General features: G+C 32.4%; 2 protein-coding genes across 3 annotated transcripts in view; one reads left to right on the plus strand and one right to left on the minus strand.

Annotated features, from left to right (window-relative positions):
* Positions 1 to 20,530, minus strand: part of LOC149477795 (uncharacterized) — a 61,040-nt gene extending 40,510 nt beyond the window's left edge. Inside the window, exon 1 of the mRNA XM_089710322.1 lies at positions 20,267 to 20,530. Coding sequence (XP_089566448.1) covers positions 20,267 to 20,390 — 124 coding nt within the window. The 5' untranslated portion in view covers positions 20,391 to 20,530. The remainder of the gene's footprint in view (positions 1 to 20,266) is intronic.
* A 413-nt stretch (positions 20,531 to 20,943) lies between these two features.
* The window catches only part of Ptp69D (Protein tyrosine phosphatase 69D), a 41,460-nt gene continuing 35,577 nt past the window's right edge, over positions 20,944 to 26,826 (plus strand). For both annotated transcript variants that reach the window (XM_089710328.1, XM_089710329.1), the window contains exons 1-2: positions 20,944 to 21,196; positions 23,385 to 23,523. In XM_089710328.1, the coding sequence (XP_089566454.1) occupies positions 21,112 to 21,196; positions 23,385 to 23,523 (224 nt within the window). In that variant the 5' untranslated portion in view covers positions 20,944 to 21,111. The remainder of the gene's footprint in view (positions 21,197 to 23,384; positions 23,524 to 26,826) is intronic.

The raw sequence follows: 26,826 nt of genomic DNA on the forward strand, positions 1-26,826 counted from the left end.
CTATTGCTTCAACTCAGAGGCAAAAGAGGCTCGCGGGCTGCTTGCAGCCCGCGCACCACGCACCCTCGAAGGTCGACAGCATTTCAAAATAGAAAATATTTGAATTGGGACTTTATAAGCACTTCCGATTGACTGTGGAATCGCTGTTGGCAAATAATAACAAATTGACGGGGGATTTTGATGCATTTTCAAATGACTGCCCTATTGCTTCAACCCAGGGGCAAAAGGGGCTCGCGGGCTGCTTGCAGCCCGCGCACAACGCACCAGCTAGTTCTTATATATAAAAATGAATCGCAAAATGTGTTGGTAAGCGCATAACTCGAGAACGGCTGAACCGATTTCGATCATTCTTTTTTTATTATATTCCTTGAAGTACGAGGATGGTTTTTATGTAGAGAAAACGTAAATATTATGTACCACGTGCGAAGCCGGGGCGGACCGCTAGTATATATATATAAATGAATCGCAAAATGTGTTGGTAAGCGCATAACTCGAGAACGGCTGAACCGATTTCGATAATTCTTTTTTTATTATATTCCTTGAAGTACGAGGATGGTTCTTATGTAGAGAAAACGTAAACATGTACCACGGGCGAAGCCGGGGCGGACCGCTAGTCTAATATAAAAATGAATCGCAAAATGTGTTGGTAAGCGCATAACTCGAGAACGGCTGAACCGATTTCGATAATTCTTTTTTTATTATATCCCTTGAAGTACGAGGATGGTTCTTATAGCTAGAGAGCTAGTTAGTTTAGTTTTAGTGCAGTGGCAGTGTAAATGTTGTTGTTGAGGTTATGTAAATTTAACACTTTAGTTAACTACCAAGATATAAAGAAATGAGGATAGGACACAATAACTATTGGTTGAGGTATTTATAAACTCATAATATACTTTTAAAAAAATCACGTTTTAATAAATTTCTAGAATTAAATTAGAACAGCTGATTCAAAATAGCCTAAAAAATCTTAATAATAATAATTACGCTTCACAGCAAGAAGAAATGTACCATATGTACCCGCACAAAGTCGATATTGTGTTGCCTACCGTTCGACTCAATGGCTAGGGTTGTAACTACCTTTAATAATTATTACCAAACTAATAAACCGAGTGATGCGAAATAACCATAATTCTTTTAGAGTTTGATAAAATGATCAGGCAGGTTTTTTCTTTAATCCTCTGAATTCTCGGTTACTAAATTGTATCGTTGAAATTATTCTTAATCGCGTAAATTTAATAAATAATCATATGGAAAACACTTTTCATTTGTTTTTTTACTTTCACGCCCAACTACTATACAATAATTACGTTGTTTCGGTATTTTGACGAGAAAACGCAGGAAACATCCGTTGTATCATTTTAGATAGATTGTATATTTTGTATCTGTAGAATTGAAATCAAAGCTATGTATATGTTGTCTCCATTCTTTTCTTATCGGATTGTTGATCCCAATGCGAATGCGTCACTTAAATTTTATAAAAGACAATTAAGAACATCAAAAATAAAGTGATACGTAAATATTTCACAGTGCAATATATTATGTAATTAATAATAATTATATATTTATGAAAAAATAATTACATCAGATTTAATAATAGCAATTGTTTTGAATGTACATAATATGAATAAATGATTACATCATAATAGTAATAATCACAATTGTTTTATTTCCCATTTGTTGCAACCCTAGCATATTTTCATGTAGCAGCAGAAGTACCTACACTGGCGGCTAATAGTTCTTTTATTATATAATTTACGTTTTACTTTTACAGAATCCGATTCAATGGATTATGAAGACGAGTCACACAACGCCATACGATAGTGATGATGAATGAACATTTCAATGAATGCATGCGTGTTTTTTTATGTTGTTTTGTAATTGTTAATTGTTTCTTAAATAAAGAAATAAACTAAATATTTAAATGATGATTTGTTATTTGCAACACAACTTTATATTTGAGATTCTTTACAAATGTATATTTAGTTTTGTATCATCAAATTTATAAATTTTATTCCATAGTTTTCAAAATTAAATGTAAATGACCATAAAAACATTAATAAAGTAAATCATTGATGTAAGGTCAGGGAACGTAATACATATATACATCTGACCATGTAGAAGCTAAGTCTTGTTGACTGCTGAAGTCTGTAAAGTTTTGTTGTCTGCTGAAGTCTGTACGCAATGAAAATGTCTGCCGTTTCGAAAATAAGTTTTTAAGACCCTAATAAATAAAATATATGAATGGCAGATCTGGTCAAATACTTTCAAAATTGTATTTTTTTCAGCACTTTCATAAGTGTCTGCCAGAATGTTATCCGCGTGATAATGGTCTGCCATTGTTATTTTCCGATAGTAATAATAATCTATTTTCAAATATCAAAATGGCAGACGTGGTCAAATGGTTTCAAAGTTCGCCAAAAATTTCCACCTGTCTTACCTAAGCGCGCGCCCCGTCCACCACTCTGGGCTTAGTGACTCCTCATCTCATGTGTAGTAGGTATAGGGGAATCAACACACAAAAATCCAGGTCTGGTCAAATACATACAGGTAGCTTTGCGCTAGCTCTCTATTACTTCTTATGGAGAGAAAACGTAAACATGTACCACGGGCGAAGCCGGGGCGGACCGCTAGTAAATAATAAAATAATAAATAGTGTATTAGATTTGTTATTGTATCTTGTATACCTACGAATAATTATTCTTACGTCTTGTTGGGAAATGTTCAAATACCTACCTATTGAAATAATTTACTGTTACAAATCATTAGTGTTATTAGTTTTGAGTGAATAGGCATGGATCAGAAATTCAGAATATAATATGCTACTAACTACTCAAATACATACATGTTTACACAACAAACACCACTGACCTCTATAAGTTATAGAGGTCAGTGACCGTCAGTGACAAACACTATGGATACCTACGCTCGCGAATGCAAATTCGGTGATTTACTAATTATTGATACCTAGTCATTGAATTCGTTTTGAAATAGCCTGTACTTTGTAATTTTTAGTGTTATAGACATTTATAAAATGTGGTGCTCATTTTTTTTTGTAATAAATTATCCTGCTACGCTATTGTATTTTCGTTGTTTTATTTCAAGTGAACACCCATACAATTTTGTCACGAGCCGCCTCTGGCCTCTGGGTGAAATCAACCAGTCAAATGATTTTTGTTCTAATTGTATTTTGGTAGGTAGTAGTTTGTTTAGAATTTACATTACCATTGTTTAATTTTTATTTTGTATTTGCAGTAAAATAAAAAGATGAAAAACTTCATTAGGTATATTGTACGACACCTCACTCTGAATCGCGCTAGCGAAATTTTTTCGTTACAGAGCACATATACAACTTTCGGACAATCTTCATTGAGGCCGGCCGGCAAATCGAGTATGTCGAAAAACTTCACTTATTCGATGGAGGTATTCTACCTTCCTTCCTCCACAGTTGTGGGACCCCGACGTGCATTGAACACGCAGCTTTCTGATACTATTAGCTAAAATCAAAACCACAGATATGTCTGTGATCAAAACCATAATAATATTTTTACCTATTATTTTACTAAAAGTCGAGTGCATCGAAAATCGAAATCGTAAATATGTTTTTCACCTTCCTGGTTTTTTTTCCATAGTAAATAGTGTTTTTGATTTGTTGTTGTATGAATAATTATTCTTACTTGTTGGTTATGAAATGTATATTGAAATAATTTACTTTTACAAATCATTAGTGATATTAGTTTTGAGTGAAAATGCTTGGATCAGCATAATATCATATTTGCTACTTCAAATACATGTTTTGATAAAAAAAAAACAATAGTGTAATGTAGGTAATAAAATAAAACTGCGTTTTATTGTAGGTAATCAATTTTGACATTATTTATTTCCCAAAATTACAATAAAATAGTTTACGCCAACAAATATAACTTTTATTTTTATAACAATCCTACTTCCTACTAATGCGAAAGTTTGTGAGGATGTGTATGTGTGTGTTTCACGCAAATACTACTGAACCGATTACAATGAAATTTAGCACACATATAGAACGTAACTTGGACACATTGAATAGGTTTTATCCCGGAAACCCCACGGGAACGGGAACTATACGGGTTTTTTTTTGAAAATGCGGGCGGAAAGCTAATCGTTCATAATAATATAAACCGTAGCAGGTGGCGTTTTGAAGTTTTGTCTACCCATAATGTGAAAAGTAAATCGTAATTTAAACATTATTTCAAAATAACATCGAACAATGCGTCGAACACATTCATTTGACATTTCAAATAGAAACTATGACATATGACGTTTGCAAGAGAGATAGATATAGGTATGTGTCAAAACAAAACTTTTACTTTTATTTCTATTTATTCGGTATAATTACAACTTAATAGTGATAAATATGATCATTATAAATACAAATAGGAATTAACAATATCACGAACACGACACAACTAGTATTTTACCGATTCCATACGTAGTCATACATGTTTCAAAAGAAAAACTTTTACTTTTACTATTATTTCAATTTATCCGGTTTAATTAAGACTTAATATTGATACATATGATCATTATAAATACAAATAGGAATTAACAATATTATAACGAATACGTGGCACAACTAAAATTTTACCAATACCACCCGTGGTCATTCTCCTTTGTGGGTCATTTGTAACAGGATGGCGGTTCTACAGCGAAAAAAGAAAAATGATGGTCAGAACGCTGATACCGGATACCTTAAGATACTGTAATATAAAATATTACTAGATTAGATAAAATATTATAGGTAGTATCTTCACCGTGTGTGACGCGCTTTACATTCACGCCATCTAGAGTTAAATCTTTATCATTTTTGTATACGTCTGTGTGTGTAAACGACCCTGTATGCAATGACAGATGTTATAATGCATTTTTTTACCAAATTGGGTGGATTTTAAGGCAATGATATGACATATTTCAATAAAATATAATATTCAGTAACCGCCATGACTATTCCTACGACCTTAATCTTTTCCAATTACGCAAAAACTCAAATAAACTAGAAATGTAGAATTCAGCGCCATCTAGCGGGACATTGGCTGGGAACAGATCGTAGGAATCACCTTAAGGCGTTACCCGGCAATTTCGACTATGTTCAACCTCTATAAAGTCTGGTGCAACATAAAGCACAATACCGAAAAAAATATATAAAATAGGATGGTCTTTGATCTTTAATTGCTCGCGAGGAATTTTTTCCAAAGTTAATAGATTTCTAGAAAAAAAAATGTGCCGTGGTCATCGATTTTTCCGCAAATACTCTATAAACTTCGTAACCTGCTGACTTAGAGCTCTGAAAATTTTATGTTTAATAAATTATCAGTTACACAACAGTCCCTGACGAGGATTTTTTATTTCACTGATTGGTATCTTTTTAAATACAAAATGCGAGGAAAAAAGAAGGTGCAGCGGGAGAGGTTTGAGATCCGTCAAGTATGGTCAAGGTTATTAGCGCATGTATAAGCCTTAACAATCGAATTAGCGTCTGGCTAATTAATTTTAGATTATATTATGTTTGAAGAACATAATATGAAATTTACAGACATTCTAAAATAATTTGAATTTTTTATAAAAACGAAATAAAAAATTGCGTCTGGCACCTATTTAACAACGAAAAAAACGTCTTGCAATAAAAAAATTATGTCTGATGGATCTATCTAAAGGCAAAATATTAAAAATTACGCGTTAAAAAATGACTTCAAATTAAGGAAATTATCCTGTACAGATAAGATGCGCACTACTAAACGCAACCACTGCGACCAGCCAGACAGCCCGGACTCTAACCGAAATAGCAAGAGGAACAGTATATCAAAAAACCAACTATACTAAAATGACTTTTTTTTTAACGTTAATAGCTCCCGTACCATATGCCGTATTATGAAATACACATATGACATTAGACATACATACGAAAGCGTAAAGCGCGTCACACACGGTGAAGATTTTATCTTAAGATACTGTTATATTTTATATTACAGTATCTTAACGCATCCGGTATCAGCGTTCGGACCATCATTTTTCTTTTTGTCATTGCGTACTAAGACTCCTGTAGAACCGCCATCCTGTTACAAATGACCCACAAAATTTCGCGTCATTTGTAACAGGATGGCGGTTCTACAGGGGTGGGTGGTACGCAATGACAAAAAGAAAAATGATGGTCCGAACGCTGCACTGATACCGGATGCGTTAAGATATAAAAATATTATAGTATCTTCACCGTGTGTGACGCGCTTAAGACGTGGGTTCTAAAAGCTATTATTTCAAGACAGTATACGCCGTGAATTGAAGTGACTGGCAAATTTGTGAGTAATGTTTAATTATGGTATAGTTTTTCGTATACAACCTAACTACTTAAGACTTCAAACCGTCTATCTCTCTACCGGATTTCATCACAATCGATTAATCGATAACAGACAGACAGACCAAGTTTTCACATTCATAGTATGAATCACGGCGACCGCGACGTCACTTAAACATCTTGATGCGAAATTCTCTCTTGTTCTAAGTACACTAGTTCCGGAAATTGCATTCAAACACTTTCCCCTCACATATAATAATTATAACAAATAACAAATAAATTTTACGTAACACAGAAATAATTTACGCAAACAGTTCCTGTAATAAATTTATTTGCTCCACGGTTGCAGCTTTAATTTATTGCTTCTTGAATTTGTTGAATAAAATCGTTGCAGCTAATAATTGTGTTTAAAACTTAAGACTAACTTATACAATAATTTATATTTGTATTTTGTATTACGCCTAAACGGCAGAACAAATTCAGGTGAAACACAACATAAAACATATAAGATATTTATTAACCCTACAAGCATGCGTCAGCTTTACGCTTGTAACCGGCATTCGTCGATGTGCTAATCCAGATTAAAATGTATCTATACCAAATTTCATACAGATCCGATCAGCTGTTTGCGCGAAAGAATAAAAAACATCCGTCTACCCTAATAAACTTTCACACTCATAATACAAGCAGGAAGCAGGATATTCACGCATCGCGTACCAACTATACTCATTACCAGACAGTCACAAATATAAAATCTCACACATACGTACAACTAGACAAAAATAGACGAATAAAAAAACGGAATTTCGTTTATCCATAACGATTTACGGTCACACTTGTGTACATAATACCGTCAAGGAAAAATCCTTCTTAATACCAAAAGGAGAGCGTTGCAAGTCGCATCATTGATATACTTTATATGGACTGGTACCGGTGACTCATTGATGGATATGACCTTACAGTGCACCCTTACAATCTTGACACTTTTACGTCTATTTAAATCGTATTCTGGACCTGCTTCCGTTTTTGGGAAACGTGATAGGATCAAGATTGTTTTATATTATGCATCCTTATCGGTTACCAATCTTAACTATTAAGTATAAAGATATTTTATATTACACTAAAAAACAATAAGAATTGTAATGCTTTTAACAATTCTCAGTTCTCTAGAAAATAGTTAAATAGTAAAATGGGCTGTATTTGCTCAAGACATCAGGATTTATGCGGGTCAAACCGCAGAGCGCAACTAGTAGATTTTTTACTTTATTTCATTGATCTTTAGAAACTTAATTGTTCTTTTCACTTTGCAAAATAGAGAAATGAAAGTTTTAAGAATTGTTATCGATTTAAAATTCTAAATTCTTTACAGCAAAATCTTTTCAAACGAAAAATTCGAACAAAAATTATCATAAAGAAAAACTTTTCCAAGCAGAACAGGGTGGAATCAAATATCACGTATTCCAAAAAAATCAATAACTACTACTGTTTCAAAAACTATACGTAACTAGCGCAACCAGACTGTACCAACGTTTGCATTCAAAGGAAAACTTTTAATGAGAGTGAGAACGGCGATTCTCAATGCATATTTTACAAATTTATTTATACACAAGTAATAATTGTAATTTTCCGAATTTTGTAGAAAACGGGTAAACTTAACTCCGACTAAAGAAGATAGCTATAAAATATGGCAAAACGCATCTTAACGTCTAGACGAAATACTTAACGTGACATTAGTTTTTACTGGTAGAGTGCGTTTCACGAAAGAGTTCCCCTGCTGTTATGTTGGCTTACCTGACTGTCAAAAACGAAAATATTTTTTTTAATCAAAAATGACAGAGAAAATATTCTCCTTTCTAGGCAGCCGACCTCGTTAGATACGGGATAGGGCTAGGAAGAAAGGAGAATATTTTCTCTCATTTTTGATTAAAAAAAAATATTTTCGTTTTTGACAGTCAGGTATGCCAACATAACGGCAGGGGAACTCTTTCGTGAAACGCACTCTATTTAAACTATACATTCGTAGGGCCATTTAAAAGATAGAAATAAGAAAAAGTATATTCTGTTTTATAAAGTTTGAAAACCAACTTATGGAATGTAATGATGTAGAATCAAAAAATAGTAAAAGTTTTCATTGAAAGCACACTAAACGTAATCTAAAGCTTTGTTATAATAAATAACCTATATCCCCAATACAAAGACGAGCACAGAGACAAAATTGTAGACCCGGGAGCGTAAGACCACAGACAATATAACAGTTTCTTCCAGACGGGAAATGGAACAGCCGCTTGCTTTGAATTTCCATAAATTCCCTGTTAACACACCCGATATTACATATTGATGACTAATACCGCAAATTTATTATTTCACACTAAGTGTGGTGACATCTGAAATATTAAAAGATGCTCTTAAGATGTAAGGTTAGTTTTAATAACAACTTTAAATAAAGAAATCTACTGTCAACAGGAAAAATATATCCATACTAGTTATATAATATTGTAAATGCGAAAGTAACTCTGTCTGTCTGTCTGTTACTCAATCACGCCTTAACTACTGAACCAATTTGCATGAAATTTGGTATAGAGATATTTTGATACCCGAGAAAGGACATAGGATAGGTTTTATCCCGGAAATCCTACGGGAACAGGTTATTCTTTGAAAACGCGGGCGAAGCCGCGGGCGGAAAGCTAGTTTTAAATAAGTTGTAGAGCTTTAACAATATACAAATTTAACATTTTATTCGTTATTAATGTAATTATTAAAAAATATCGCGTAAAATCCAATATCCTAACAAGACAAACGTTTGCGAAGCGAAATGGGTAAGATGTACCTACCGTTCCTCATTTTGTACAAATTATTTGACTCCAGTTATATTGTAGTCCAAGTTATCGATTGTTAAGGTTTTTTCTTCATTTTCAATACTTCAATATAATCGCTTGACCCGAAAAGCCTATCGTCCAAGCATTGCACTTTCAGTCGATGTCATATTGAACCGAAATTCATATAACTTTTCGTCCGGCATTTGCAAAGCTTTGAAATATTTCTTCATTCAGTTTTATTCATGCCTCAGAAATAATACGAAACAACTTTCGTATGGAAAACTGTCTTAAATTAAACTGTTAAAAATGTTTATGTTATTATTTTAAAATGTTTTTTTACTCCTACCCTCAAAGTTATTGTAGTTTTCGGTATGGTTACTTGGAAAAAGTCACAAGTAACTTTTGGTTAGGGAGCCAGGTGCAAATTTGGTTAACTATTTCCTCTCAAGAGATAATTCGTCAGACGCATGAGAGTATAGTATTATAAAGCCTCGTGAACGTCAGCTGGCGCTCGGTTGGGGGGGTGAGCGGTTGTAGCCTCCCACGCACATAGGAAAAAAAATACATTCATTCATTCATTTCCTCTCAGCTAAAAATTTGTCAAATTGTAGCTAACCCAATATCTCAACGAAAAAAAATAGTCAGCTGGTTACAACATGGTGTATTATACGTCAGCTGGTGTCTCGAACATGAAAGTTAAATTTAAAGAAAAATTTATTTTCCGTTATTTCCTCTCAAACAAAAATTTACCTGATGATAGCTTATATGTAACTGTGGATAAATATATATATGTCAGCTGGCTGTATCTTGGTGGAAAAACCGTCAGCTGATACGGGAGGCTACAACCGCTCTTCCCCCCAACCGAGCTCCAGCTGACGTTCACGAGGCTTCATAATACTATACTTTGATGCATTTTACTAATTACCGCTTGAGAGGAACTTGGTCATAAAATCTGCTGCTGGCTCCCGGACCATTTTGTTTATCTTTTGTAACAATAACAAAAAACATTACTCAAACTCGAAATAAACATCATTATAACACCAATCATATGCAACGTATCCGTTGACAAATTTTCGTTAATTCCATAAACGTATTTGTCTCAACACTGACCGCTACAAGGACAGGAACTACGAAGGGCTGACCCCACAATTGATGGTGACAGGCCGAAGAGTAAACGCGTTGTTTACGATACCTCAGACCTTTACAATTACAGACCCGTGCTTGTCTAATTTACAAGGTCCCTTTAACATTTTGAAGCTTAAAAGCTTGCTAGAGCTTTATAGGACAATGAAAATAATGGGGTCAATTTCATTAATATTTATTCTATTATATTCGGGAAATCATTCGATTTATTTTAAGAGAATGTTTTTGAAATCTAAACGTTTAATTTAGGCGAGTATTTAGAAATATTGTTTTAAACGGATTCAGCCGCCAATTATAGAATTTGGTTGCAATGTTTAATTTTAACGTACCTATAACTGTTTAAGTACGCAATTATATACCTAACCGTAATAGACAATCGGTAAAGTTTTCCAATTAATCACATCTACAGGAATCGGTTTACTTCAAATCGAAGTTCTAAGATACGATATTTAACGCTAAAAGCCTGACAATCTTCATTTCAACCTTCCAAGTAAAATAAAATCTGTTAATGCACAAATAAATGGAATTTAGAAAACTTTATAAAGACCAATAAACACAATACAAATATAACAAGCTATAAAAACATAATAGTAAGTCAAAATTTTATTACACAGCATCATAATCATTGGCTTTTTATCATTGCAGGTATAAGTCATAATCTACCGCACCAGTCGACTAATTGTTTTTTTTTTATCTAAACTACTGTTTGTTTGAACGTACTAATCTCAGGAACTACTGGTCGGATTGGGAAAATTCTTTCGGTATTCGACAGCCCATTTATCAAGGAAGGCTATATATCATTACGCTAAGACTAACAGGAGCGGAGCCACGCGGGTGAAACCGCGAAGAGCAGCTAGTTCAATATAAGTATTTATTTAATATTCCTTTTTATTTTCGTTTTACGACATGCCGGATATACTGATTGGAGCAATGGTTACGTGGATAATACACAGATAAACTGAAAAATCCTTTTAATTCCCGCACGCTCGTCTAGTCACGAACTTCCGACTGAAGTCGGAAGCCTTAACCCCCGAGCCACCACTGTCATTATTATGAATTAACGATATTAATTACGAATCGTCGCTATCCAAATCTAATTATGGAAATAACATTATTATAGCTAAACTAGTTCAAATCTAACTACAAATGCAGTCGATCTCCATAATACGAATATAGAATACAGCACCTTCGACCTTGGTACAAACGTTAAAAAAAGCGAATGCAGAAAAATCTAGAAAAACGTGGCCATTTTTAACAAATTCGTTTCAATTTATCTTTTATACTTAAAAAATACTTCCAGCGCGGCTTTTGAACCGCGTAATTAAAAAATGTTTCGGACTCTACAAGTGTTTAATATTTTGCGTCATTAAAAGGTTCAAGAGATGCAATTGCAACTATAATGGGGTTTCTAGGTTATAATAGCGCAATCTTAATCTGTTATATGCTGCCCTACATTTTTCTATTTAAATGACTCTCAAAGAAATTCTGTATAAATGTTTGTGGATAAAAGCTTGGAAACAACGAAGATGCGTATTTACTTGATTAGCTTATTTTTTGTTTTGTTGTTGTTTTTTATTATATTTTAGCCGTTTCCTTTTTTAATTAGGTATTATGTACAATGCTGTACCTTTGAATTAAAATGTGAATGCATTGTGTGTATTATACTCATACTATCAAAATTACTATTACTACAACTACTACTTACTACTACTACTACATACTATTAATATAATCATAATTATGTACTTAAGGGCTTGGTCTAGTAGTGCAAACAAATGCATCCTGTCATCCTATACGTAAATAATACAAATGTACTAAGGGAAAGTTGCTCCACTTAATTTTTAAAAATTAAATCATTCGTATAATTTAATATTCGTAATAAGTACCAAAAATGACAATTTGAAACAATTTTCGTGAAAATTACACCGGGTGATTTTTTTTTATCAGTACACAAAATTTGCGAATACTTTCTATTGATATCTTCAACTTCATGATTATATAACTGATCAACTTTTACAAAGAAATTTGGACGAAATATAAAAAAAATAAGCTTTCCATACAAAATGCATAAATCTATACATTTTTTTCGACCTAAGTTTCTTAGTGAAAGTTGTTCAGTTTAACTAATAAAACGGATAAACAAATTTTGTATTTAATAAAAAAAATGTAATGTTTGTGTTAAAAAATTATAAAATAGAAAAATACGCAAATGAAAACAAAAGATATTTATTTCTGACTAGCTTCCGCCCGCGACTCCGTCCGCGCGGATGTCAGTCTTCGCGTCTTCTACAGATTTATTATATTATGTATTATGTATAATACATATATAGATTTATATTGATAAACCTAATAAATCTTTTGCTAGCATTCTGATGCTTTATCGGTTGCACTGGATTTATCTCTTTTTTTTCAATCGCTTGAATGATATAGGATGGGTCCTTGATGGGCATCGAATGCTGAAGTCTCGAATCAATCAATTCTGACAGTAGGCAATTTATGTAAAATCCAATAATGGTTATAATTTTATTTTGCATACTTTTACGTTACATACTTTTTTATATATTCTATTTTATATATTCTATTTTTAACGAATGATTCACTCCAGTCCAAACAGCAAATAAGCAGACTTCTGCTTCTGCAACGTTTAGTTGTCCCTGAATTTGGAAAAAATAGTCATGATTCTTATCTATGACAAAAGTGTTATTTTTTGCATTGTATTTCAAATATTAAATTTTTTTTAACCGCATCTTCCGCATTCATGTCTTTTGCCGGAATTAGACATTTAACTTCTACTAGTCCCATTTTCCCTTTTTGATATGGGAGTGTATAAAGTAAATTTTTTAGATATTTCTCGTTATACTTTTAAAAAGTTATTATTGTCATTTTGCTCATTAGGTAAAGTAATTTCGATATCAGTTTTAAGTTTTTTGATACCTGCAATAATAACGTCATAATCGCCTGCACATACTTATCGATTACATTTACACCCTGTATACAATCCACCATCCACATTCATAATGTTTTCCTGTCCTCCTCTCCTTTAAGCTGTTCACCGATACATTTTAAATGAGTAAATCTGCTACCACTGAAGGATGTTTCATTGTGATCAGCAAATTTTCACCACTGTTGTCGATTATTTGTTTTTCATTTTTAATCAGCAATTGGGAATCATCAGTTTTGTTTTTTGCAGATTGGTGATGTACCCTAACAATACGTCGAAAAGGGAAAGCATCAACGAATTATCGTTTTCGTCCTCTTTTTTTATTCTTCGCGTCTCTGTTACTTCTGTTTGTTTAGTTCTCAACCCCACTGAATTTTGATGATGTGAAGATAATCCATTCGTTTTAATATTGGTACTTAGAGTTTTTTGGTAGTTTTGTAGTTAGACTAAACTAGAAATGGTGGACTAAATTTGTCAGCGCGTCTGTAAGATCAGAATATAAAACCAACATCCTGTATTTAAGTTACAAAATTAATAATCAAACAACATGCCGCTACGTTGAAAATGACTAGAAGAAAAAATTAAAACACCTCGGATCAATTTTGGAGTAAACAAATCATTTTCCCCGTATGGGGATTTCCCCGGATGAACTTGGGAAGTTCAAGTTCTCAATACAAGTTTATATTATATTTCGTATTTCTCAAACGAAAAATAAACATTTTTGGAACTTCAAAAAAATTATATTATAAGAAAATTTATGAGCTTACTTTAGTTTTAAAGAAATATATATACATCCCTTTACTGACACCCCGTAAAATAAAGAAATTGTTGCCAATCACCTTTGCAATCTATTTGGTTTCATTAACTTTATGTTCGAAGATAATTTTTTTTCTAGTAGTTTCACGCGTATTTTTTTTCGTTTATTTTCCATATCGAAATCAAATGTTTAAAAATACGAATATTTGCACAAAACTAAGATAAAAATAATCAATTAACAAAAATATTAAATTTAATGAAGTAGAGCAACTTTCACTTCGGTATGAAGGAAAATCGAGCGTAGAGCACACGTCAGAACGCTCCGGCCCAAGGAGCGCGACTAAAGAAATTCGCTAGGATTTTTCCTTATTATTTTAAATATTTTTTTAATATTTAAAGAATTATCAAAATTCAAAAAAAAATTTTTTTAAAGGATTAATACTCATTGGTCTTCAACCAACTCGAATAAATTAATGGAAAAAATAACTTTTAGCAGTATTTATCAATCGATTTTGTAAGGCAAAAAATGGGAAATTTAATGAATTTATAACGCTCTAATTAAGAAAATCATAAGTTTTTCGGCAATTGTATTCAGCAGTTTTTAATAACGACTATATAAGGATAATAATGCGCTGATCAGATTATGTAAATTGTAATCGGTTGCAACGTAGTGAGTGCACAAACTTAGCTCGAAATGATTTTGGGGGAAAGAGACTTATCTTGAAGGTCTGATTAAGGTAACATAAAGTAACTTTATAAATGTGAAAAAATTCACGCGCATTGCGTATATAACACTAATTGATAAACAAGAAAAAAAAAATCAGTTTATCATTTCATTAGCCGGGAAAAAATTGTCAAATAACTTGTTGAAAACGCAATTTTGCTAGACTGCAGCCTTAATTATTTATAAATCTGTTTTAAATATATAATATATTATTCGTAAGTAATTATTAATAATAACAATGCAAAAAATTATTTTCAGAACTGTAAAGTATATTTTTTGATTGGTATTTGTATTTTAATGTAGACTTAGGAGCCTCGGAAATAAAAACTTACGGGCAGACTGAAAATCAGCGCTGTTCAGGTGTTAAAGCCCGACAGCATGGCTGAGTCTGACCCGATTGCCATGTAAATTCTCTATTTTTTTTTTGTAATGTAAGTAGTTGTTAAGTGTGTGTAACTTGTGGCAATAAATATTTTTTCTTTCTTTTCTTTCTTTCTTTCAAAATGCAAAAATAATAATACTTACTTACACCTCGCATATTTCCCAGTAAAAATATTTTTACATAACTTGACGAATCCAGAATGGAATATTGCAATGACACAAATAAGAAAGAAAGAAAGAAAGAAAGAAAAAACGTTTATTTAATGACACATAGCCTCACACATACATAATGAAAAACAATTTATACAATACTTATATGCTACAATACTTACTTACTACAATACTTAAAAATACACATTGAAGTGTGTAGTCTGTGAAGCATGATATCATTAAAAGGGGAAATCACTCGGTGAACATCTGTGACGTAAAAAAAAAACATCACAGCACCGATTTTCAGTGAGCCCCGAGAGCAATTATTCGTCATAATAATATATTTTTAATTGAAGAAAAGAAAATAAATACAATATTAATAGTATAATGTAAAATATAGACATAATAATATACTATAATATATATACACACATACACGTATTATAATATATTTCATATAAAAGAATTTAATGCATAATACATTAAGTAGAACCACTAAACAGGATTAGGTAAATTGGTAAATAAATATATAAATAAAACAAAGCAATGAAAGTTAAAAAGGATTCCGCTACAGTATATACTTAAACCTACAACCATGGACGTGAGCCCAAGGAAAGCAAGTTTCGACGAGTGAAGGCCATATCAGCATTAAAAGTGGTTAGCTGGTAGAAAAGGTTACAATGCAACTAATGCTGATCTAACTGCGTCTGAAGAAGATAGTTTTTGTACTTTAATCTAAACGTTGATACGGATTGAATATTGCGAAACGGAGGCGGCAAGTTGTTCCAACATTTAGTTGCATTGTACTTAAAGCTGCCCCTGAACGCCTCAGTTCGAAACTTATGTGGATACAAGATATAAGAAGATGCCCTTGTTTTATATTTTTTGTTTGTGTTACATCCCCACGATAATTTATCATGGAGATACTGAGGTGTAGCTGTTTTCACTATTCCAAACAATAAGGAGGCAAAATGCATGTGACGTCGATTTTCCATATTCAAAGTCTTTGCTTTGTTTAAATAAGGTGAAATATGACTTCTAGGTGGTATTTGCCAGCAAAATCGAGCACATGCATTCTGCACCCGTTGAATAGCTTGCTTCGTTCTAGCAAATAGACGGTGACCATACACAGTATCTCCATAATTAAACTTGGAGAGAATCAATGTATCACACAGACGCATCTTAATGTCCGAACTTAAATACCTTTTCAGGCGATATAGTACCTTCAGCCGATAGAAACAGCTTGAAACTATTTTACTGATATGCCCCTCAAATCTTAAACCCTCGTCAAAGATGATTCCAAGGTTACGTACCTCCTTAACGCGCTGTAAGACCGTCCCATTTATAGATACCTCAATACGCTGCTGTTTGTCAAGCTTTTCGATCTGTTTCGGTGTTCCCATGATTATATATTTTGTTTTGGCTGGATTAAGAACTAAGGAATTGTTTTCTGACCATTTATTTATTCGATCCAGGTCAGCACTCAAATTTTCTAATGCCGATTGTGTTTCATTTGGTGAGAAAGAAATATAAAGTTGAATGTCGTCCGCATACATATGGTACTTACAGTTGTGTATGCAAGCCGTTATATCCCCGCTGTATAAGATATAAAGTAAAGGACCGAGAATAGATCCCTGGGGCATACCTCTGGCTATATTTTTCCTATCAGAATACAATGTAGTACCGTCCTCTTGATTCACCGCCACCACTTGACTACGGTCACTCAAATAGCTTCTGAACCACTCAACAGCTTTCTCGCTAAAACCATAGTAAGAAAGCTTTGCTAAGAGTAAGGGTATGTTCAACGTATCAAACGCCCGTGAGTAGTCCAGCAAAACTAGAATGGTGATTTTCCCAGTATCCTGTGCAGATAGAATGTTATCCAGAACATCAACAAGAGCCGTGGCTGTTCCACGTTGCTTACGAAAGCCTGACTGTAATGTCGGTAAGATGTCGTGGTGTTCAAGATATTCCATCACCTGACTGTACACTGCTTTTTCTAATAATTTAGAGAGACATGGAAGAACACTTACGGGACGAAGGTCTTTAAAATCATTAGGGTTATTTTTCTTCTGAATCGGTCGTACTATGGCTTGGCGCCACAGGGATGGAAAAGTACATGAAGTTAAAGAAAAATTTATAATATGGGTCAAAACAGGTAATAGCTCAGATATAACGACTTGCAACATATCCAAAGTTAAACCATCCACACCAACAGCATTAGATTTGAGTCCTCGGAACATCCTTAAGACCTTATCTTCAGATACTTGACTAAATGTGAATTCCGAATGTTTAAATCTATTATAAGTATAATAATTAAATGTATCATCAGGCACGGTATCTCTTCCAGGTACATTTAAAAAATGAGAATTTATTAAGTTAGGGTCTCGTATATGTAGAGGAAGTACAACGGCTTTATTAGGTTTCAAATCTATGTGCTTATTAAGATGTTTCCAGAGAATTTGTGGCTTATCTATGTTATCATTAACGTAACGATTATAATAAACAGTCTTTTCAGTTGTTATTGCATTATTAACATATTGTTTTAGATCCTTATAGAACTTCTCATGATGTGACATCTTAGTAACCTTCGCCTTAATGTGGGCCTCGTCGCGTTTCCTCATCATTAATTTTATGTTGTAAGTTATCCATGGGTAGCCTTTATCACGCGTCAATACTGTTTTAAGCGGTGCAAGAAAATTAAAATAAAATAAAGAAATAACATAATAATTAAATTGTTTATTTTAATCACCATCTACAAGAATGATAAAGACGAACACACTATTTCAGTTATTTCTTAAAAAATTCATTTCCATTTGTTATGTTTCAGATAACTTTAATTTAAATGTATTAAACAAATATGAAGTTGTACTTATGAATCTTATGAAGAATAGTTACTAATTGAAAAATAATTTAAAAAAAAAATTATGTATTCTCTAAGTGGATACTACAGATGTCTTTGTATAAACTATATTCCAACGGTTTTATTAAGATTATAATTATGTAATTTGCGCATAGTTTAAGTTAATTATATTTATAACACATAATCCGACACTTAAAAAAATGCATATACATTTTTTAAAGTGAAACTTTTATTACATCGTCTCAAACTTTTTGGTCTGTGTAGCGCATGTCGCGTGTATCGCGGCTGCCGACCGTCACGCGACATGCGCTACACAAAGCAGTGTTCGGAACCGTTCGAACAGTTTCACTTTTACCGTGGTTTCATTAAACCACACAACATTTTTTTTTACCTAACTAGGGTTTCATTATTGAAAATTACGATCTAGCCTTTTACTATAGGCTTATGAGTAATATAAATCTAACTTAATTTGCTAGGTATAGTATGTCTAAGAATGTGTCCATTAACACTTTTCGTAATGTCTCTATTTAAGGCGATGACACTTTGTTCATGTGTTCTTTATGAATAGCACTCACTATATTACACTAACACTTCACTTAACTAACTCAAAAGGTTTTGTCCTTTTCAGTCCTACGACAAATGCATATGTACGACAGTAAAATTCATACTTAAAAATAAGCCCATTATTATTTATCTTATTCTTTACCTAAACTCATCTCTGTATGAGTTATGAGAATAAATATATAGTAGGAATTTAATGCCAAACCATTGAAACATTCGATCAACATATTGTAAAAAGATTGCAATGAAATTTACTGACACTGAAACCACTACACGAAGAGTAGTAACTATGTCAAAAGTAGTTATATATGTTTTGTGTTCACTGCATTTTTGTTTATCAGCCATCTGGTTTCCATAACACAAGCGAAAGCTTAGTATGGGATCAGATCGTGCCGTTTGTGAAAATTGTCCTGAAATATTTATTTATTCATTAAATACAGTAGAACTCCAATTATCCGAACTCCGACTATCCGAATCGCCGATTATCCGAATCACAAAAAATTGTCCAAAAAAAGTCTAAGTGAAGCTATTATAAGAAGCTATATAAGAAGAAGCTATATAAGAAGCTATATAAGAAGCTATTATTCTTCCCCTAACAAGAATATGGAGAGGATGATGATGATAAAGATGCGTCACTAGAGGAAATAAGAAAAATGATTGCAAAAATATTTAAAACATGTGAAAATTTCATGTTTCTTTCATTTAATTCAATAAAAAAATAGTGCAATATCAAAACGTAGCTTTTATTCTCTCCAATGGCAATTTTTTTTAAATCCGATTATCCGAATATTTGATTATCCGAATGGGTCCCGGTCCCCATTAATTCGGATAATTGGAGTTCTACTGTAGTAACAAATCATATTATAGTAGTTTACGCCTATATTTAGCCGTTTCATTGATAAAGTTGTTAAAAAATGGAAATACTGAGTGTATTTTACAGGCAACTGTTCAACTTCTTTAGTACATTAAAGTATGTTTTTACACATCAATTAAGCCCGTCTGAGTTAATAGAGCAATGTATGAATAAGATTTTTATGCTCTTAATACCTATAGGTAATTAAGGAACAAGGTCAACAGTTCATGTTTATTCATTTATAATTTAATATTTAATTACTCTGGTGCAAAGTGGCGGACATAATTAAAATGTTTAAGAGTTTAGTTTCTTAAAAGTGTTTCAATTTAAAGACTAGAAGGCAATGGAAGCTAAACAAATTTGTTCTTTATGGTCAAGCAAATAAACTATTTTCGATTGTTATGAATAAAACTGAATTACTGAAATAATTAACATAGGTCAATGCTTGTGGTTAGTCTACTTAACACATAAATAATAAGAAGCTAGGACCAGTTAGTTCTGAATGTGAATTTTCAATATATTTTCTTTAAAAATACTATCAATTTCTTATTAGAGTAGAATCGTGTATGTAAAACATGTGCAGTTTAAAAGAATTAGTGTTTAAGCTTAGAATTAGGCGTAATCCGAGCTTTAATCCTTTTGCCGCTTATAATGGGATTCTATGATACATTGACAATCGAGGCGTTACATCCTGTGACTCGTGCAATGGTTTTAGTGTTAATTGTTCGCTTATTATGGAATTTAAACATTATTACTCACCGTAAATCTCCAAAATTTCGTTGTTAATAGCAGCATTATCACAATGAACGCACAAAATAAATACAAAAATGGCTCCTAACGTGCACTGAATATACATCTTTATATCACAAAATACACGGTACATAGCCGTGAAAATAGTCTAAAAATTGTTCATACACCACATTTTTACTACAATATAATATGCAGGCGGATATAATCTCGTCAACAAGTCATTTATTTCGTCTAAATTGTTTCAATCAAAGTGCCATCGAACTAGGACCCCGCCGTCTGTCATTCATCTTGTCAATAAACAACAAATGTTACCAGTTACTATTTCAAGTCTATGAATGTTACAAGTAATAAAAAGTAAATTGCAACTTAATTTTTTGACTAAAAATCTATTTAATTTTCGAATTTTCATAAAAAAAAATGATTATTCATAAGTTTATTAAATTGAAACTTATCCCATATTCCTTTTTTACAATAATGTTGGGAACATCATATTTTGTAACTATTCTTTCATTTGTTTTAATTCTACTTGAAATAATATAGTTTGTTTACTCTTAGTTTAATTTTATAAAAGCAACTTGCAAGTTCAAATATTTTTTGTCATGAGAATGCTTTATAATTCTAGAGCTTTTCAAATTAGTGTAATCGAAATTATAAATATTAACTGGCAACACCATTAACTAGGATTGTTTGTTCGGCTTTGGGTGTCAGCCGCTTTGTAATTTTTTATTGTGATAAATATAGAAATAATCAGTGATATCGTCGTGTAAGTGAATAGAACATGGTTTAATTAACAAGTGATGAGTTTAATATCGTGGTGTTTCGCGTATTGTGTGTAAAAGACAGCTTCTTCCGCCATGACAATGGTTCACTTGGCCAGGAAGTGCTCCGTAACATTTGCGCTTTATTTTGGCTGTATTGCACTATGTTATCCGGTTTTGGGTATGTATTACAGTATTTACGTGATAAAATATATTTGCATTTTATGTTTTGTTTGTATGTATTTTATAAATTAGCCTGCTACATTTACAAACTACGTTTTCTATAAACACACGCTTTAGGTAAAAGCTCTCGTTTGTAAACATCCTATGGACAAAGTAAGTAGGACGTGTAAACGTTTTTCAGGTGCGAGTATATAGTTAAAAATATATTTATAGCATTTGAAATAATTCCGTCATCTGATGGGGAGACCCATATAGTATGTTCAATATGCTGGCATAATATTGAATGTTTAGAATATGAATACACACCAGTAGCTTATTTTATAAATGAATGGTATGATACCTCATTTATATTAATGTTCAAACTACAATATTAGTAAATAGTAAATACATAATACCTATTATTTTCCCTATTTTGAATCCATATGCAGCATCTATAATTAATGAGCTTTTTATAATAATATATTGTTGCTTGTAACCAGCTCCATGAAATTAATTTTGGTAAAGACTAAAGAGAATTGGTAGGGGAAATGCAACACTTGTATTAGTGTGCACATATCTATAAAAATATTATAAGCTAAGACTTTGTTTCTTTGGTTAAACTTTCTAACCTCGGGAACTATTAGTTTATTTATAAAATCTATTTTCGAAAAATAGTCAGATTATTGAGGAAGGTAAAAAACTACAAAGCATTAAGCTACAATAGGAATATAGAAAATGCAAATATAGAAACAAATATAAGGTTAGAGAAAAATCTAGCTAGATTGGCTTCTTAATTTTTAACTGTAACAAAAATGATTTTTGGTGGCTTATTAAAAATATGCCCTGTAAAGTTATCAATATGTAGCCCACTCATATCTCAGTAAGAAGAATTATGGTCTAAGCTCAAAAAAGTGGAGAGTTGCAGATGTCTGTCATAGGCAATGTAGGTACATCCTGTGTTTGAATATACAAAAATGAAGAATGTGCATTTGGCATTTATCCTGTAATCTCTATTGGATTTAATACCAGTATTAAAAAAAATCTTTATACTTAAATTAAATTCTTTAAAAGGTTTGAGTATGTTTTGTTAAACTTGTGCTGATTTCTTTAATCCATACTAATATTATAAATGTGAAAGTAACTCTGTCTATCTGTCTGTTACTCAATCACGCCTAAACTACTGAACCAATTTGAATGAAATTTGGTATGGAGATATTTTGATACCCGAGAAAGGACATAGGCTACCTTTTATTGCGAAATATGTACCACGGGCGAAGCCGGGGCGGACCTCTAGTATTTTATATTCAGATATGCTCTTCAATTAACTAAATTATCAATAATTAGATTATACACAGGTTTGTTGTTTTTTCTGCCATTGGTTCATTATTTTCATCTTATAATGTTGACACTTACTGTTAATTTGTTTTGTTATTTAAAAATTCAAATAACCGGACACTATTTACTCTTAATAATTCCTAAGTTATCTGTTTTCTAGACCATTATACAATTCTTGCGTCTGTCAGTCTGCACACATGTAAATGCATGTACCTACATAATACCCTATTTGTTTTGGCTAAGCTATTGTTTTAAGTGTTGTTTTCAACCCCACACGAGGGGTGGATGTAAGGAGCCTCTCCAGTAGGTGCAAAGTGTTTGACTTTCAGCACTCAATAGATATGTCTGTGTGCATGTGCTGTCAAAAATGTACAGACAGTACTAATTTTTTTGTGACAAAGGGAAGGGAAGGGAAATTGAAAAAGTAGGCGTAATTGAAGTCTTTAATGTGGAGGTTTCGGAACTCTATTGTTTTTTTTTATTTTTCTAGTTTTTACTTAACTTTAAATTGACACAAATAGTCGACCCAGCATTAAATATCTGATACAACTTATAAATATATATTTTTAGCAGCAGACCTTGATAAATACAATTCTTTATTGGATTCCCAATGACTGCGAAAGGTCTAAGAAATAGATAGTAATAGTAATTTACATTTTGTACTTTTTAATTCAATCAGCACATTGACATTGTAATATTCACAAAATTCATTTATTTAACAATTTTATGTACCATAACAAATTTACAATGATAACGATATTAAATTGTTAATTAGCACTAAGTATAACCAAGGGCATAGTATAATAATTGTGATGATGCATTAATATGGGAATCAACATAATGTCAACATTAAAAATAATCCTCCGTCACAGGTCAAGATGCACCAGAGATCTTCGACATATCATCGCGTGGTGCACTCGGCAACCAGTCGAACGTCAGCTGCAGCATGTCACCGAATGAGGCTGAAGTGGACTGGCTGTTCAACGGGGAACCTGTCGTTTTTGGCGAAAGGTCAGTAGCTATGTATACTTGGTGTCTTATTATCTTATTGCAGTATATTAGGTGTATTTAATGCCTGTACGGACTTATTTGTGAAATGATCGAAGCTAATTACGGACCTATCTCTAAAAAAAATATTGTAACTATATAATGTATAGGAAGCCGATCACAAGAAAAGTCGCAGTCGAAGCAATGCGCTAGTATTGTTTTTAGTTTTTACTACCTAAGTAGGTACCTATTTAGTATTATACGGCTGTTCTAAAATGCAAATGTAATAATGTAATTTTCATGACTATTTATACATACTATTAATCAATTATATAAAACGTACAGTCATGTTTCAGCTAAATTAATAATAACAAACATTCCCACTTAAGGTGATTGCAACGATCTGTTCCCAGCCAATATCCCGCTAGATGGCGCTGAATTCTACATTTCTAGTTTATTTGAGTTTTTGCGTAATTGGAATAGTCATCAAACCTAGGAATAGTCATGGCGGTTACTGAATATTATATTTTATTGAAATATGTTATATCATTGCCTTAAAATCCACCCAATTCGGTAAAATTATGCGTTTTAACATCTGTCATTGCATACAGGGTCGTTTACACACACAGACGTATACAAAAATGATAAAGATTTAACTCTAGATGGCGTGAATGTAAAGCGCGTCACACACGGTGAAGATACTACCTATAATATTTTATCTAATCTAGTAATATTTTATATTACAGTATCTTAAGGTATCCGGTATCAGCGTTCTGACCATCATTTTTCTTTTTTCGCTGTAGAACCGCCATCCTGTTACAAATGACCCACAAAGGAGAATGACCACGGGTGGTATCGGTAAAATTTTAGTTGTGCCACGTATTCGTTATATTGTTAATTCCTATTTGTATTTATAATGATCATATGTATCAATATTAAGTCTTAATTAAACCGGATAAATTGAAATAATAGTAAAAGTAAAAGTTTTTCTTTTGAAACATGTATGAACTTTCGCATTAGTAGGAAGTAGGATTGTTATAAAAATAAAAGTTATATTTGTTGGCGTAAACTATTTTATTGTAATTTTGGGAAATAAATAATGTCAAAATTGATTACCTACAATAAAACGCAGTTTTATTTTATTACCTACATTACACTATTGTTTTTTTTTTATCAAAACATGTATTTGAAGTAGCAAATATGATATTATGCTGATCCAAGCATTTTCACTCAAAACTAATATCACTAATGATTTGTAAAAGTAAATTATTTCAAAATACATTTCATAACCAACAAGTAAGAATAATTATTCATACAACAACAAATCAAAAACACTATTTACTATGGAAAAAAAACCAGGAAGGTGAAAAACATATTTACGATTTCGATGCACTCGACTTTTAGTAAAATAATAGGTAAAAATATTATTATGGTTTTGATCACAGACATATCTGTGGTTTTGATTTTAGCTACTAGTATCAGAAAGCTGCGTGTTCAATGCACGTCGGGGTCCCACAACTGTGGAGGAAGGAAGGTAGAATACCTCCATCGAATAAGTGAAGTTTCTCGACATACTCGATTTGCCGGCCGGCCTCAATGAAGATTGTCCGAAAGTTGTATATGTGCTCTGTAACGAAAAAATTTCGCTAGCGCGATTCAGAGTGAGGTGTCGTACAATATACCTAATGAAGTTTTTCATCTTTTTATTTTACTGCAAATACAAAATAAAAATTAAACAATGGTAATGTAAATTCTAAACAAACTACTACCAAAATACAATTAGAACAAAAATCATTTGACTTGTTTATTTCACCCAGAGGCCAGAGGCGGCTCGTGACAAAATTGTATAGGTGTTCACTTGAAATAAAACAACGAAAATACAATAGCGTTCGGGATGATTTATTACAAAAAAATGAGCACCACATTTTATAAATGTCTATAACACTAAAAATTACAAAGTACAGGCTATTTCAAAACGAATTCAATGACTAGGTATCAATAATTAGTAAATCACCGAATTTGCATTCGCGAGCGTAGGTATCCATAGTGTTTGTCACTGACGGTCACTGACCTCTATAACTTATAGTTATAGAGGTCAGTGGTGTTTGTTGTGTAAACATGTATGTATTTGAGTAGTTAGTAGCATATTATATTCTGAATTTCTGATCCATGCCTATTCACTCAAAACTAATAACACTAATGATTTGTAACAGTAAATTATTTCAATAGGTAGGTATTTGAACATTTCCCAACAAGACGTAAGAATAATTATTCGTAGGTATACAAGATACAATAACAAATCTAATACACTATTTATTATTTTATTATTTACTAGCGGTCCGCCCCGGCTTCGCCCGTGGTACATGTTTACGTTTTCTCTCCATAAGAAGCTAGAGAGCTAGCGCAAAGCTACCTGTATGTATTTGACCAGACCTGGATTTTTGTGTGTTGATTCCCCTATACCTACTATACATGAGATGAGGAGTCACTAAGCCCAGAGTGGTGGACGGGGCGCGCGCTTAGGTAAGACAGGTGGAAATTTTTGGCGAACTTTGAAACCATTTGACCACGTCTGCCATTTTGATATTTGAAAATAGATTATTATTACTATCGGAAAATAACAATGGCAGACCATTATCACGCGGATAACATTCTGGCAGACACTTATGAAAGTGCTGAAAAAAATACAATTTTGAAAGTATTTGACCAGATCTGCCATTCATATATTTTATTTATTAGGGTCTTAAAAACTTATTTTCGAAACGGCAGACATTTTCATTGCGTACAGACTTCAGCAGACAACAAAACTTTACAGACTTCAGCAGTCAACAAGACTTAGCTTCTACATGGTCAGATGTATATATGTATTACGTTCCCTGACCTTACATCAATGATTTACTTTATTAATGTTTTTATGGTCATTTACATTTAATTTTGAAAACTATGGAATAAAATTTATAAATTTGATGATACAAAACTAAATATACATTTGTAAAGAATCTCAAATATAAAGTTGTGTTGCAAATAACAAATCATCATTTAAATATTTAGTTTATTTCTTTATTTAAGAAACAATTAACAATTACAAAACAACATAAAAAAAACACGCATGCATTTATTGAAATGTTCATTCATCATCACTATCGTATGGCGTTGTGTGACTCGTCTTCATAATCCATTGAATCGGATTCTGTAAAAGTAAAACGTAAATTATATAATAAAAGAAATGAGTCATTATAAACTTACCTAGTAAGGCAATGCCTTTGATGTCGCACGATGCCGCCGCGCCGCCAGTGTAGGTACTTCTGCTGCTACATGAAAATATGC

Source organism: Colias philodice, chromosome 24 (genome assembly GCF_061535455.1).
Source record: "Colias philodice isolate Cphi_HAF_F1 chromosome 24, ilColPhil1 Martin Lab GWU primary, whole genome shotgun sequence".
NCBI classification, from domain to species: Eukaryota; Metazoa; Arthropoda; class Insecta; order Lepidoptera; family Pieridae; genus Colias; species Colias philodice.